This window comes from Oryzias melastigma, linkage group LG4 (assembly GCF_002922805.2).
Source record: "Oryzias melastigma strain HK-1 linkage group LG4, ASM292280v2, whole genome shotgun sequence".
Taxonomy (NCBI): domain Eukaryota; kingdom Metazoa; phylum Chordata; class Actinopteri; order Beloniformes; family Adrianichthyidae; genus Oryzias; species Oryzias melastigma.
The window spans coordinates 4,473,857-4,489,668 of NC_050515.1; the positions used below are offsets into that span (position 1 = coordinate 4,473,857).

General features: G+C 41.5%; 1 protein-coding gene across 5 annotated transcripts; it reads right to left on the reverse strand.

The window, feature by feature from the left end:
• Positions 1–1,202: 1,202 nt before the first annotated feature.
• On the reverse strand, positions 1,203–15,471 carry mutyh (mutY DNA glycosylase). 5 transcript variants are annotated; one of them, XM_024259026.2, is made up of 25 exons: positions 14,740–15,470; positions 13,873–13,941; positions 13,642–13,808; positions 13,381–13,568; positions 13,225–13,309; positions 12,819–12,989; positions 12,565–12,628; positions 11,660–11,789; positions 11,126–11,203; positions 10,977–11,058; positions 6,982–6,996; positions 6,785–6,951; positions 5,417–5,456; positions 5,263–5,336; positions 4,807–4,848; positions 4,657–4,728; positions 4,469–4,582; positions 3,979–4,076; positions 2,929–3,073; positions 2,774–2,861; positions 2,529–2,708; positions 2,299–2,444; positions 2,087–2,236; positions 1,584–1,631; positions 1,203–1,478 (listed from the first exon to the last, which is right to left on the reverse strand). In XM_024259026.2, exons 1-25 carry the CDS (start codon positions 14,943–14,945, stop codon positions 1,356–1,358), a joined length of 2,742 nt encoding a protein of 913 aa, XP_024114794.1. In that variant the 5' UTR covers positions 14,946–15,470; the 3' UTR covers positions 1,203–1,355. The 5 variants fall into 5 exon arrangements, with proteins under 5 accessions (XP_024114794.1, XP_024114795.1, XP_024114793.1 ...); XM_024259027.2 differs by having other exon boundaries at positions 2,332–2,444; positions 6,785–6,996; positions 14,740–15,471; XM_024259025.2 differs by having other exon boundaries at positions 4,807–4,845; positions 6,785–6,996.
• Positions 15,472–15,812: the final 341 nt, after the last annotated feature.

Here is a 15,812-nt window from a genome sequence, read left to right on the forward strand (position 1 = left end):
ATAAAATTTTTTATTTGCATAAAAACATGAATTTTCCTTGTAAACTTAAGACCTTTTAAATCACTTATGTACAATTTTAATCTTATAAATGTTCTTTCTAATCATTACTGTATTTTCATGTAAAAATGTCTTTAGTGGTGGATTTGTTAATAAAGTTTTGAAGAAAAATGTGGCTCTGAATTGGAAATCGCATCAACAAATCTCTCGACACAAAACATTAAGATCAGAACGAAAAATTTAAAAAGGATATTTAGAAATATTAACAACAAAACTACATTTCAGAAATAAAAACGTAAAAAACAGAAAAACATTTCAGAATAAAACAATCAAAAGTTCAAAAATTCAAAATAAGAAACCAGAAAAGGTGGAAACTGTGGGAGATTGCTGATTGGATGATGATTTCTAGTATCATCTTAATTAAGTTTTGGTTCAATCAATGGATAAATAACATCATCCAATCGGTGATGTTTAGAAATATATATATATATAAGTTTCTCATTATTTTTTTTTTCTGACATTTCATTTTATTTTCTGGAAATTACTTTTGCTTTCTGAAATGTTTTCTTCTTTTTTGTTTCTAAAATTTAGCATAGCTTTTCTGAAATGTTATGCTGTTTTTTAATATTTGTTTTGATTTTTTACATTTTTGTTATATCTATTTTTTTAACGTGTTATTTTTAGGTTTCACAGCTGGAACATACCCAAACAAAAACATTCATCCCACCAGTAGAGGAACTGTACCCATAAATCACATTATCAGTTCTTTAAAGACAGGAAGAAGAAATAAAAGGAAACCATCATAGAGTATAATTATAATCAAGGTGAGTAAATGGGTCTCAGAGTTCATTGGTATTGATAGTGTTTTAATTAGATGTTGGGTAGTTATATTTGTCTATATCTTTATAAATATATGCACATTTGAATATATATTAAAATATTAAACAAGCTCTAATTTAGACATTTAAATAGTCTTTGGCTCCATTTCTCATTACTTTGTTTTTCCAGTTTTTTTAATGATACTTTTCCAATAAAATGTTATTTTTCTAGCAATTACTAATAGTATATATATGACCCGTCTTTGTTCTTTATTAAGGTTATTTTTAGGTCAAATGTTTTTGTGATTGGTTGATGTGTTTTGCACTTCAGGGCCACCGTAGAAAATCGTCCAGTCGCTACACAGTGAACGGTTGAAAATAAAAACATAAAAGTCACATGCTTTTATTTTGGTAAAACATTTCAAACCTGGTGTCACATTACAAAGCATTGTGGGACATCTGATGATCGTAAAAACAGTCCTCAGATCACAGAACCGCATCGTTCGTGAGGCGGTAAACCCTGATGATGTCACCAGGTCCTCACGATCCTTTTCCCTCCTTCAGAGTGGTGAAGAAGGAGCTGAGAGGAAGCTGTCGGCCTCCACCTGCCCGGCTGGATTTCTCCGTCCTCTTGATGCTCCTGGAGTTCTTCTGGGTTTTCTCCTAAATCAGACAAACAGAATCTTATGGAGTCGGCAGGACTGGAGCTGAAGATCTGCTGGAATCTGAGTCCACATCGACCCGATCGACTGCATGAGAGGAGCTCACCTTAGGAGATCCATCCAGACCAACCTGAGATTCATAAAGCTTCAAGATCTGAGGGAGAACAAAAGAAAACCTTTTAGAGATGAGCGTTCATCTGGACCAGGGGTCGCCGGGATCCGGCCCGCCTCCACGTTTGGCCCGGCGCTAAACAATATCAGAGACGCATCGTTTTTTCCCCAATCTGGATTTGAGATTGTTTGCTAACACTGTTAGCATCAATCTCAGATGGAACGGCTAACAGGAAACACTTTTTCTGTCAGCCTACAAACTGACTCCACCCTCTCATCAGTGAAGTTATGTGGCCCTCAGAAGAAGTTTGGGGACCTGAGCTCTACAACACATTTGTTCAGAAATAAACCATCAGCTGTGAGGAGATGACGCTGAAGAAAAGCCATTTTCATTCATTATTGTTCATTAAAAGCAGCCGATCCAAAGAGCTGCAGTTTGATCAATCATGTAACGAGTCATTTGGACGTAGAACGGAGAAAACGAGGACCGGCTCAGACCTTCTTCAGCCCCGTGGACACGGCGGCGTCCTGCAGAGCAGACCTGCTGAGCCAACGCGTGTTCTCCGCCGGCGCTCCGGCGCCGCTCTGACTCAAGCGCGCGGCGTAGACCACGTAAGTCTGGTGGATGTGGGAGAAGACGTGGACCACCTGCGAAGCAGCAGCTGACATTAGGTCCTGATCTAAAGGTGGATGGTTCGAGTCGAGCTCACCTCTCCAACGAGCCGCAGGACGCCGTCACTCACATCCGTGTTCAGCCTCCTGCTGATGTGAAGACACAGCGCCCTCTTCTGATCAGCATCAGAGTGTCCATCCTGCAGAAGAAGACTTGGAAACTCCCACAGACCTGCTAACAAACCTGAACACGTCCTCCCATCAGTCAAACTTCCACCAAGAAGGCGTCTGGCTCCTCCTCCTGCTGCAGGTAAGACCTCACACTCACCTTTGTTCGGTCTCTGCAGAAGCAGGAACTCGTCCTCCTGCTCTCCGGGTCTGACCAGCACGCAGGTCAGAGTCCGCTCTGCCCGCGGGGCCTTCTTAACCGGCTTTCTGGGGAAGTTCTGAACCCCCAGACCCTCATCCCACGGCTCCAGAGGACACAGCCGACACGCTCCTCCGTGCACTGAAGAGGAGGAAGATTCAGAGCTTCATCACCAACAGAAGCCAGGAGAAGAGGCGGAGCCTTACTGCAGTCCTCCACGTCCAGCACTCCCGACACGCTTCTGCCCGTCCTCCCCAGGAGCTGCTCGGCGTTCCGTTCCTGTTTGACTTGAACCTGCAGAGAGAGCGAGCGCGTCAGCTGGAGTCCACAGCTGCTGCGGCGGTCCGGCCTTCAGATCGACCTTCTGATACGAGCGGCAGTGCGACCGGACGGGACAGCGGCTGCACGCCGGTCCTTTGGGGGTGCAGACTCGAGCCCCCAGCTCCATCATGGCCTGGTTGAAGTCTCCAGGTCTCTCTGGATCCACCAGGGAGTTAGCTAGACTCCTGAAACAGAGAAGAAGCAGAAATCAACATCTGATGTCGGCTCAGATCAAACATGCAGACAAAGATCATGACGCCGTTTAAGTCAAGAGAGTCAAACTCAATCACACGGGGGACAAAATCCAAAACACACCTCAGGTCACGGGACGAACAGGAGAAACATTTACTGAACACTCTAAAACGACATTTTTAAAACTTAAAAACTGTAACTTTTTAACATAATTGAACTAGATATACAGTATAGTATTACCTGTGATAATGCTAGTGTGAATGCTGGAAGCTGAAGCTAACAGCTGAAATCGCTGAAGCTGATAGTTGAAAACACTAAAGTTGATAGCTGAAAATGCTGAGGCTGAAATCACTGATACTAATAGCTAAAAACGCTGAAATTGACAGCTGAAATCAGTAAAGCTAAAAGCTGAAATAGCTGAAGCTGATAGCTAAAAACTCTAAAGTTGATAGCTGAAAATGCTGAAATTGATAGCTGAAATCAGTAAAGCTAATAGCTAAAATCGGTGTAGTTGATAGCTGAAAGCACTGAAGCTGACAGCTGAAATTGCTGTGGTTGAAATCACTGATGCTAATAGCTGAAAATGCTGAAGTTGATAGTTAAAAACACTGAAGTTGATAGCTGAAATCAGTAAAGCTAATAGCTGAAAATGCTGAAGTTGATAGCTGAAAATGCTGAAAATGAAAGCTGTAAATGCTAAAGCTAATAGCCAGCTAAAATATTGGCTAAATGCCATATTAGCCTAAAAAAATAGTCAAAACAGCTAGCATGTAGCTGAAATATTAGCTAAACTCTGGCCTCGGGCCTCGACTCTGACATGTGGTTCAGAGGATGAAGGAACTGTTGTGTTTTCATGGATTTAACAGGAATCCCTTCACAAATCCTGCAGGTGTTTTACCACAGAGCCTGAGTCGCTGCAGGACTCGTGCTGTCGGCGCCGATGGCTCTGAGCCGGCACAGAACTCGGGTCACGTTTCCGTCCACGACTCCAGCGACCTAAGCAGCACAAGTCAGTCAGCTTTTAGGAAGAACAGGAAAAGTGGATCACATCAGGATTATTCTGAAACACTGAGGATCAGATTTGGAGCTTCGAAGCAAAAACAAACTTTTACACATTCCAGGTTTTTGTTGAACACAAGAAATTAAAGATTGCACTGATGAAATGGTGTTTTTAACATGTTCTGATGATAGAAGACATATGTGAAGAAAATTAGGATCGAAACTGCATTTCTGAGTATTTATTTATTCAAATTGTTGAGCATCAGGGGCAGAAGAAAAAACGTCATGACGTGAGACCTTCAGAATAAAAGCTCAGAGAGACTTGAACTCAGTCTTTGTCTTGTTCTTGCAGACAGGTGAGCTTCAGCGCCCTCTGACCTCTGACCCACCTGTCCCAGGGCGATGGAGGCCACAGCTGCAGCGGTGTAACGTCCCACACCCGGCAGCTGCTTCAGAAGGTCGTCGACGGTTTGAGGCATCTTTCCCTTCAGCTCTGACACCACCTGGAGCACGAAACCTCACATGACCAAAACCTCAAAAACACCTTCAATATGTTGAGGCTTTTCAGCATGCAGACCTTCTGCGCCCCCTCATGCAGCCGCCTGCCCCGAGAGTAGTATCCAAGCCCCGCCCACATCTGGTTCACCTCCTGGACAGACAAAACTTTTACTTTGAAAAATGAAAACAACATGTTAACAAGATACAACAGTAAGAGATCAATAATTACCTGCAGAGTAGCAGCAGCCAGATCCTGAACAGTCGGCCACTTCTGCAGCAAAGACGCACAACATCACACAACAACATCACACAACAACATCACACAACAACATCACACAAGATCATCAGACAAGATCATCACACAACAACAACATCACACAACAACATCACACAACAACATCACACAACAACATCACACAAGATCACACGACAACAACATCACACAACAACATCACACAACAACATCATCACACAACAACAACATCACACAACAACAACATCACACAACAACATCACACAACAACATCACACAAGATCACACAACAACATCATCACACAAGATCACACAACAACAACATCACACAACAACATCACACAACAACAACACACAAGATCACACAACAACACCACACAGATTCATGTCAACACAAGGAGCCAAAAACCCCGCCATGAAGCCGTCCTCTACCTTCATCCATCTGTTGTAATAGTCCGTCACGGTGGACACTTGCGTCTGCTGCAGCATGACTTCAGAAACCCAAACTCCACAGACACAAACGGATCGTTTCAGACAGAAACCCATGAAGGACGAGCAGCTCCAGCTTTCAGGGGTTGTAAATTACCTGCATACGTCCGGATGTTGACGTCCGGCTCGGTTTCAGCCTGAAGGAGACAGAACGATCTTTAGGTTCATTTCTTGATCAAAATAAGACGATTTTTTGTTCAGGAATCATAAAAACAAAAACTGAAAATTTTAAGGATTTCTTCTAATTCATTAATTGTAAATTTTGGTTAAGAAAATATATTTATAAAGAGAATTTTAACAACAAACTGAGTCTGAAGGTCTGCTGTCCTGCAGATAAATGTAATTAGTGATCTGTCTAATGAATCAGACCAGCTCTGCTAGGTGAGAAGCTGCAGGTCGACGCCCCTCTTGCGTCCTGGATCACTGACTGTCTGACTGGAAGGCTGCAGTTTGTGTGGCTGCATGGATGCGTGTCACACATAGTGATCAGTAACACCGGGGTCCCTCAAGGCACCGTCCTCTCTCCCTTCCACTTCACCCTTCACACCACAGACCAGCTGCCGGTCAGAGTCCTGTCACCTGCAGAGGTTTTCAGATGACTCTGCCGTAATTGGTTCTATCAGTGGAGGGGAGGAGTCTGAGCACAGGAGTGTCATTGGTGACTTCGTCTCAGGGAGTGAGCGGAACCATCTGCAGCTCAACGTCACCAAAACTGAGGAACTGAAGAAGATCAAGTCTCCTGTGACGCTGTTTCCACCCGGGGGGTCAGTGTGGACACAGTGGAGGACTATAAGTACCTGGGAGTGTACATTGACAGCAACTGGACTGGGTCGGAACACTGATGCTTTGGTTCTACGGCTCTGCTTCCTTCAAGGACTCAGATCATTCAACATCTGCCAAACTATGAGGATGTTTATGAGTCTGTGGTCTCCAGGTCCACCTTGTTTGCTGTGGTGTTCTGGGGAGGCAGTCTGAGGGCTGCAGGTGGAAATAGGTTAAACAAACTGATCTCCAAGGCCGGGGACGTAGTGGGAGTGGAGCTGGACTCCTTGGAGACAGCAATGGAAAGAAGGATGCTGAAGAAACTGCAAAGCATCCTGGATTACTCCGCCCACTCCTGGACTGTGAGACGGAGACTCCCTGCAATAAAAACTGAACGCCACAGAAGATCCTTCCTTCCTGTGGCAGTTCAACTAAATAACTCTTCACTACAAACAGCTTCTCATATACGTGTATATCTTGAACATAACATTTTCACACTGATTGGATTGTAAATAGCTTTTTCTTTCTCTTGTGTATTCCCATTCTTATCCGTAGCAATTTGGTGATAGAAGTTCTGTTGTAAATATGCAATTTCCCCCTGAGGTAACTAAAGAATTCTGGTTCTGATTCTGAAAAACAACAACAAACAAACTGTTTTTTAAAGAGTGACGCTGAACCACAGCCTGAAATCTTCTCTTCTCACCAGAGTTCTCCATGGCAGCTCTCGTTTCTCGCTGTCGTACCAGCTCAGGAGCTCCCGCCGCAGCTGCACCGTTTCTGCAGGATCGCTGAAGCTGTGGTATGAAGAGGAGGACGAAGAGGATGATGAAGAGGACGAGGATGAAGCAGAGGACGATGAAGAGGACGAGGATGAAGCAGAGGACGATGAAGAGGACGAGGCTTTGGGGGCTTTGTCTAAAGAGAGATAACAAAAAAAAATCTCACTGATAAGCTTTTAAAAAATACATTTAATATTCAGTCAAACAGCTTTATTCAGAGAAAACTCAAACAGGTCTATCATTAAGAAACAAATATATATTACTGGAAAATCATATATATTAAAAAGTATATTTCAATATATCACCAAATTAGTCTTATATTTTAAAATATATTGTAATGTATTGCTAGACGAGCCATTTATTTGTATTGATATATATATATATTTAAATCCACTGGTGTCCAAATTTAGTTCATAATTGATTTTATCTTTGTTGAATAATTTTACATTTTGACTGCTTAAATGTTGTTGACTGCCATTCGAAATAATTATTTACATTATTTACATCACCCAAAAAATTGATTCGAATATTTTTATCATTTATAACATCATTTAATCTGGGTTTTATATGTTTATATTCAGGTATGATTCCTCTTTATCTAAAATATGATTTCTCTTTATCTAAAATATGATTTTATAGGATATAATATTTTGTTACATAGTATATCAATCATTATTTTAATACATTTCAGTAAATATCAGAAAATATTGTATATATTATATTATCACATGTGAATGCAGTATTTTAATATACTAAAAAGTACATTACTTTATTGTGTGGATTATATTGTCAGTATATTTATGATTGTTCGTGAGGGTAAAACGTGACTCAGTAAAACGTCAGATTTAAAGGGAAACATGAGCTGACCGGACAAAGTTTGGTTTAAAATCTGACAGGAGACGTTGATAAACTTTAAAATCGTCGCCGGACTGACTCCATATTGACCCCCACCTCCTTCCGCTGCGGTCTTCAGTCGCTTCCGGCTCGGTTTCTTCGTCTCTTCAGCTCCTGATAAAAGTTTCTTCCCTTTGATGGAAGTTGAACGTAACCTGCTCATCTTCGGCTCCAGAATCTAACGTGTTCAGCTCCGAGCAGCTTGTTTACATCCTGAGCTGGTCTCTGCTCCCGCCAGGCGGAGACTGACCAATCCGGAGGAAAGACGTACGTCATTTCCGGTACATTCATTTCCCTGCGCATTCTGGGTTTGATTTCCTTGTCACTGTTCTCATTTTCCCCCGTAAAACAGTAACTATTATAAATATCCCGTATTTTAACACATCAAATTATATATTAATAATATAAATATCATTTTTGAAGAAAAACACAATTATTCAAATTAATACGTATAGCTTTAACGAAAGTTTTAATGATTGTGAAACAGTAAAAGATTATTTTCTATGCCCAAACCGAAACATTAACGGTAAAAAAAATGGTAAGATTGTATTTTAGAAAGTTAATAGCAGCGCCTACAATTTATATGATGTAAAATCAGTAATTTTGCCAGAACTAAGAAACCTTATCCTATTTCTGTTTTTAAGCCATTAAACAAACAAATATCTGTTCCAGATTTATCTCAATGAAATTCTCCATGTCAAAAACATTTATTTAATATTTTTTAATAAACATGATATTTTAACTAATATAAAAGCTCGTTTTTTTGTTTTTAACTGTTAGTAAATGCCCAAATTAAAAACAAAAATGCTATAATAACACAAACACAGTCTATCCCATGTTTGGCTATGTGCTACACCTTCCATACAAAAACTATTAGTAGATGTCAGAGCGGATCTCCTTTCATCAATGAAGCAGATTTAAAATCTAATAAAAGTGGTCTAAATAGACTGAAGTAAAAAGGAAAACATAAAGCATTTTATTCGACATAAAACATGCACTCCACACGACTGTGTTTAAAGTTAGTCAAAGTTATTTTGTTTTTATGATCACACAAACACTCAGTTTTCCTTTGAATGCTTCCTGATCAGGAATGATGTTAAACTTCTGAGCAAGCTAACATCTTTAACCAGGAGGATGCTGGTTAATGATGGTCAAACGGTAGTTACCAGGTGAAACAGCAGATCCAGATGAGTTCGGATTTTTCAGTTACCTTTGGTCATTTTATTTTCACAGATTGTATTCTCTTTAGCGTATAAAACTGATGTGTCTCAGCATTTACATTAAAGAAATACTTGAGGTTCAGAAGGATTCACTGAGGAAAAACATCAGCCACCATTTGGAAAACGGTGGCTCCAAAAGGTTTGAGCTGAATAAGGGAGGAGTGCAAACAGAACGAAGGAGATCGAAAACATCTCCACAGGTCTGGATAAAGCTGTGGAGATGACGACATACCTGGATTCTTACCTGGAACCTGATCTTCTTTAGTAAATGAGACTTTGAAAAGTTACATTTTTTTCAAGGATGTTTTTACTATTTTTCAAGGATAATTATATAAAAGTGAACTGGACTTTATTTTTTAAAGCTTTTCTCTGCTTTTATCTCATCTTTTGTTCCAAACCTCGTTCACTATGAGCATTATCACCAACAGTTTCTGACGACTCTCGAGCGCTCACGTCTGTGCAGCAGCGTCTGAGCACAGAGCAGCAGGTCTGAATCCAGAGCTTATTGAAGCTCAGCTGATATGAGGACTCTTCTGCAACCAGTCCGTTCCCTCTGAGCATGCTCCACAAACAACATCCTGTCCTTTCAGGACAAAAGATCGTTGTGAACATCCGCAGTTTTTCTCGGTCATGTGATGCACGCCCGTGACTGCGGGTCACGCAGGGACGCTGCACTGAAAACAAATGTGGGAGTAAAGGGAAGCGGATCGATGGAAAACATGTTGATGGTTGGTGAACCATCGACTGTGCCTCTGGTTCAGGTCATTGTTCTGATTACTGAACTGCCTGAGGGGTCTTGGATCAACAGCTCTGGATTTGTGGGTTCAGGTCCAGCTAACCAGGCAGAGTGTCAGCTTCAAGATTCAGCACAAATAAAACTCTTTTCCAGCTTTACTGTAGGCACCAGAATCAATACATTTACTGTTAACAACTTTAATCCAGAATTTTCCAAGTGAGGATTCATCATAATTAACCTTTATCTAATAAAAGACCAAATATTCACAAACTGTTTAAAATGTTATATCCACTATGACACAAATTTTAACAATTTAATGACTTTTTTAAGGAAAGCATGAAATGTTTTAACAGTCTTCAGGACATGAAGCTGAAGCTGAAACGCTCCTCTGGTCAGCAGTCAGACTTTATCGTCCAAACCTGTAAAAAAATAATATGAAATGAAGTCATAAACTAGGGATGTGTATTGGCAAGAGTCTGCCGATTTGATAGGTATCACAATATGCAACTCATGATACGATATGTATCGCGATGACTGTATCAGAACAAACTTTCACTTTTTTTAAGAGAGTGATTTAGAAAAAAAACACCTGAATATTACCATTTTTTCCAGAGAAAAAGTTGCAGTTATTTTCATAGTTTAGTCAGGGGTGCGACTTATACTCAGGAGCGACTTATTTGTGTGTTTTTTTTAGACATCAATAGGCTCGTATATTTGTTATTTTCCCAGTAAACACGGTTGTCTTTTAGCAGCAGTTTCCTCCAGCAACCACTAGAGGGCACTGTATCTCAGTATAAGTATGAGCTACTGACAGCAGAAGAAGAAGAAGAAGAAGAAGAAGTGTCGTCCAACACAAACATGGGAGAGAATCTGATTGTTTTGATCATTTTTCTTATACAGATCAAAAGACGAGTATTTTTGTATTTCTTTCTGTCTTTATTTTTTACCTCCACACGCCTTAACGGATTTGTTCTAAAGCAACAGACTTTTTTCCTAAAAATGCGACTTATACTCCAGAGCGACTGATTTTTGATCTTCTTCTTCTTGATCAGACATTTTTTGCTCTTGCGACTTTTATTCTGGAGAATACGGTATTATGTCTTTCATTGTAAAAAAATGGTCAAATTAATTTTATTTAATGATCACAATGTTAAACATTGCAATAATCAATCAATAATTAAATATCACCTTGTCAGCATTTCGAATCAATCCAAGTCTCTTCAAACGAAACATCATGAATCACTGATTAAAGAAACATGGCAGCACCTGGATCCATGATGAGACGGTTTGATAGCAGAACTTCTGCTCGTCTTTCATCCATTTCCATGTGTAGAGAATCGGGTTTGTTCTGAAACAGGAAGGGTAACGTTAGCGTTAGCTTCACGCAGCTCCCACAAACATGTAGAAGAGCTTACGGTGAAAGCTGCAAACAGCTCGCCGCCCATGACTCTGCGCACGTGCGCTCGGGCGCTTGGATCCGAGCGGACGAAGTGCTGGACACAGAACAACGGAGAAGACGCGGTTTGATGATGTCATCTGCCCTCAGGTCAACCACACGTTCGTTCTGAAAGAGTCCAGCTGGGCTCTGCTGTGTGGTTTGAGATCTCTGCTTCTCATTTGACGTTAGAACAGAACAATGAGCTTCACTGGAAAACAAATTCCAGCTCCTAACGAGGAGCAGTTGCTGTACCAGCTGGACATTCCAGCCGTCACAGCTTCACCCTCCAGAAGAGCCTCCGTGGTTTTATGTGACTGTAGAGATCATTAGAAACCGCAGCAGAGACACACACACAATGAACACACACACTGAACACACATTATGAACACACACTATGAACACACACTATGAACACACACACACACTATGAACACACACACTATGAACACACACACTATGAACACACACACACACTATGAACACACACACAATGAACACACACACACCGCACCTTTAAGGCCAGACTGGCTTGGATTTGGGCCTCGGGATGTTCTCGGTTCCCCGTCGCGTACAGGAGGTTTGGAACGGCTCCAAGAGAAAGAAACTCACGAGTAAACTCCTCGTCTTCCTCAGCCAGAAACCTTCAGCAAAGATCAGACATGTTTGGAGTCACAGCAAAAAGGAACAAACAGGGTTGAAAACCCAGAAGTGTCAAACTCAATCACCTGAGGACGCACAGGATAAACATTTATTAAACTCTCTAAAACGACATTTTAAAAACTTTAAAACTGTAACTTTTTAACATAATTATGAACTAGATATATAACATTACCTGTGATAATGCTAGTGTGAATGCTGGAAGCTGAATTTGGTCACTGAAGATGCTGAAATTGATAGTTAAAAACACTGAGGTTGATAGCTGGCTAAAATACTAGCTAAATCCCAAATTAGCCTAAAAAAACAACAAAAATAATTAGGTTCAATCAATCAAACTTTATTTATAATAGTGCTTCTCAGACTGTGCGCAACTTAAAGAGCTTTACATTTAAAAACAAAACATACTCAATAAAAACCCAACCAACCCTCCAAAATATCCTAAAAAATCTCAATAAATGCAAAAATAGTCCATAAAGCTGCAGAATGTCAATATTAAAAAATTTAAAACTGTAACTTTTCAACATAATCATGAATAATAAAAATGCTGGAATATTATTCCAGAATAAATCAACTTAAACCTTAAATAACTTTCAATATTTTACTCTCCATAAAAATATATTTAGTTACAATTATACAAGTTAGAAATGAGAACAAGATAACATCGGGTCATCAATAACAATAGAATCATATGATCTGGAGGGCCGGATCCGGCCCCCGGGCCCTGACTTTGACACACGTGATAGGTGCAGACTGACGTACCGTATTGCTTTGGCTGCTGCAGCTTGTTGGACAAAGAGAGAGAGCGATCCGGTCACCTCCGGTTCTGATTCATGAAGAAGAACCGACAGACAGTGTGATTGATTCAGGATCTTCAGGTATTTTGAAGTTTAATCTTCTGTTTTTGTCCCTGTTGAAATAACTGCCTCCATATTCTCTTGTTGTTTGATGTAAGAGATCAAACGGAACGATAAAAAACACATTTTGTTGTGTTGATGCTGAAAGGATCACCTCACCTTCTGTCCGATCCTCCACCGGCTTCAACAGAGCCACGAGTCCGGAGAGCAGCGCCGCCTTCACGCCGTCACCCTTCAGGTCTCTGATCAGGTGACAAGCTGCAGGAAACCAGAGGAACGCTTGACCAAGACAGGAAATCTTGTAGCCGGACCAAAAGTTTAAAGGTTTCTCTGAAAATCAAAAAACCAAAACCCCTCAAAAAGGGCCGGCCCTGGGCACAGGCGACCTAGGCGGCTGCCTACTGCACCACCTGGTGGAGGGGGGGGGCAAACTGTAGTGATTTTATATAATTTTTTTTTCTTAAACAGTTTGACTCATTTCATGTAAAATTAGGGCCGGGTATCTATTGGCATGTATCAAAATAAGAGATTGGTTTTGGCCTGCCCCTCAGATCCTCCCCCTGACCTTCCTCCTGGACATCGAGGTGCAGCGACTTCAGCGTGTTCAGCAGCGGAGCCACGATGCTGCGGTGCGCCGCTCTCCGTTTCAGCTGCAGGAGGATTGGCCGTCATTCTCTGGTCGGACTCGGAGGAGTCTCTGTCCGTCGATCGGCGCCTTTACCTGCACAGAGCGTAAGGTTTGCAGCAGCAGGAGCTGGGCTCTGGGCCGGACCCGGGTCAGGAGGCCGATCAGGCTCTGGTAGATCTGCTCCTGGTATTTGGGGTTTCCATGTGACAGCGACTCCAGGAGAGCTCCTGCGGGGTCACCGACGTCTGAACCCACCATGCAGTCTGATAAGATCTCCACACCTACGACACGGAGGAGGAGCAGAGGTCAACGGGGCAGAATAATGAGGCAGCATTTTAAAATAACGCCGCCTACCGTTGTTCTCACAGATGAACTCTTTGTACTTGCGGCCGGCGTCTGAGATGTTCAGCAGGAGACGAAGCGCTGCCGCCTTGTCGTCCTCTTTGACCTGAGGGCTGCGGAGGACGTCCAGGAGGGTGACCACGCCCCCGGCCTCCAGGAACTCCACCAGGTACTGGTCACTGTGAGGAGACACGGCTCAGGAAGGAGGTTTCAAACGGGAGACGGAGCAGCAGCTTCACTCACTGGTTTGAAGCAGAAAGAAAAACCCCGAGAGCCTTCAGCTGGAGAGCCAGGAAACCTTCAGACTGGAATCTGTGGCGTCAGTGAAGGCGTCAGAGCAGAGAAAAGAGGGAGGAGTTCACCTGGATCTACAGGTGACCCATGAGGACTGATGTCTGGAGATGGTCTGAAATGATCTTTAGATCTGAAGGTTTTAGTGTAAACATCAAGAAGGAGTCCTTCCTTTATGTCTGACAGACAGACGACAGGAGGGAAAACAGACTCACGGATCTGTGCGTCTTGATTTGATTTAATGTGTTTTGTTCATAAGTACAACAATTATGAATTATGAAATTTAAAAAGTGGGGAAATGCCAAATTTTCACCAGATATTATTCACAATCTACGTTTAAAGCGGCAGATAAGAAAACTGATGACCCAGCATTGTAGCAGCATGTAAACGCATCACTTACACACGAATGAAGACGTAAAGAATCTCATCGGATTTATGCGTAAATGTATATTTGTGTTCGTAACAAGCGATGTGTGGGTCGTTTTAAAGATTTGTGCGTAATTAGTTTTAAGCTGTTGTAATTTTAAATTGAGCATGTGTAAATTCTATTTAAGGTTTTTTTTTAGTTTTGTAGTTTTGTACTTATGCACAAAATGTATTGTATGAGTTACAAATCAAGAATTATGCACGCAATGACGCACAAATCCTAAATCACACACAAATTAAGATTACGAACTAAAATCCAAAGAATTACACACGCACAAATCCAAAGTTACACACAAAATTAAGAATTCCGCATAGCCTACATCCAACGTCACTGGTCGAGTCTCTCTTCTCTCCAACAGGAGACGAACTTCTGCATCAGAACCTGCAGGATACGAGACTCTCATCCAGACGGTGATCCGAGCCAGAAGCAGACTGGCGGTCTGGGCCAGGTCCACTTCCAGCTCGTAGAACGTCTTCCTCGCGTGTCGGCTCAGAAAGCTCCGAAGCAGGCGGACCCGAACCGGACCGTCTCCGCGGTCCCAGCGGCAGAGAAAGCCGAGCGCTCTGCCGAGGTTGGCCTGCTCCTCCGGGCTCGACATGGTTCCGGTACCGGTCGTCCTTCTGCGGATCCACAGATCCGGTTCGACCTCGAGAGACCAGAAGCGGATTCAGGAAGAGCAATTCACCGTTTCCTACAACAGCTAACGGTTGCCTAGCAACGTCCCTCAACTTACATCAAGGCAGAAAAGTATTCAGTCAATAATGTAAGTTATCCCACTTTAAAAGTTAAGAGAGATCAATAGATAAACCTCAAGTTCCAGAGACAAAATGGGAATAAAAATCCAGAAAACCACATTGTCTGATTTTCAAAAGAATTTATTAGTAAATTATGGTGGAAAATAATTGTTACAAATGGAAATTGGTCAGTAAAGGTTATCTCAACACTTTGTTAGAAACTGTTTGTTGGCAACAACAGCGGTCAAACATTTTCTGTAAGTCTTTATAAACTGTTAATGCTATTTTCGTCCGTGACGATTCTATGGAGCTATTTCAGCGCCAATATTATTGGAGACCCCAAAAAAAACAACCATAAAAAATATTGCTGTTGGGCCAAAAAAAAAAAAAAAAAAAACTGATTATTTTCAGCTTCAAATGTTTTGGTTTTTAGGTTTCAAAACTCAAAATCTCAATTTCAGGACTTTTTTTGTCAGTTTCAAATTTATTTTTTCACTCTCAACTTTTTTTTTTTTTCAAATCTTAAAATTTCAATTTCAAAACTTTAGGCCCCGTTGTGGCGTGTTGGGGCGGGGCTAAAAAGAGGACCAATCAAAATTGAGGAGGATGGTAACTTCAGTCCCGCTGCTGAAATTTTCATATTTGAAAGTGGGAAAAAAATGTAAATTGAAATTTTGAGTTTTGAAACCCAAAAACCAGAACATTTGAAGCTGAAAATGATTAAGTTTATT

Coding starts and splice junctions, on each gene's coding strand:
- mutyh (XM_024259024.2), bottom strand. CDS start 14,945: ATGTCGAGCCCGGAGGAGCAGGCCAACCTCGGCAGAGCGCTCGGCTTT. Junction 2,709..2,773: donor GCTGGACGTGGAGGACTGCA/GTAAGGCTCCGC, acceptor CCTCCTCTTCAG/TGCACGGAGGAGCGTGTCGG. Junction 2,237..2,298: donor TCCTGCGGCTCGTTGGAGAG/GTGAGCTCGACT, acceptor GCTGCTTCGCAG/GTGGTCCACGTCTTCTCCCA.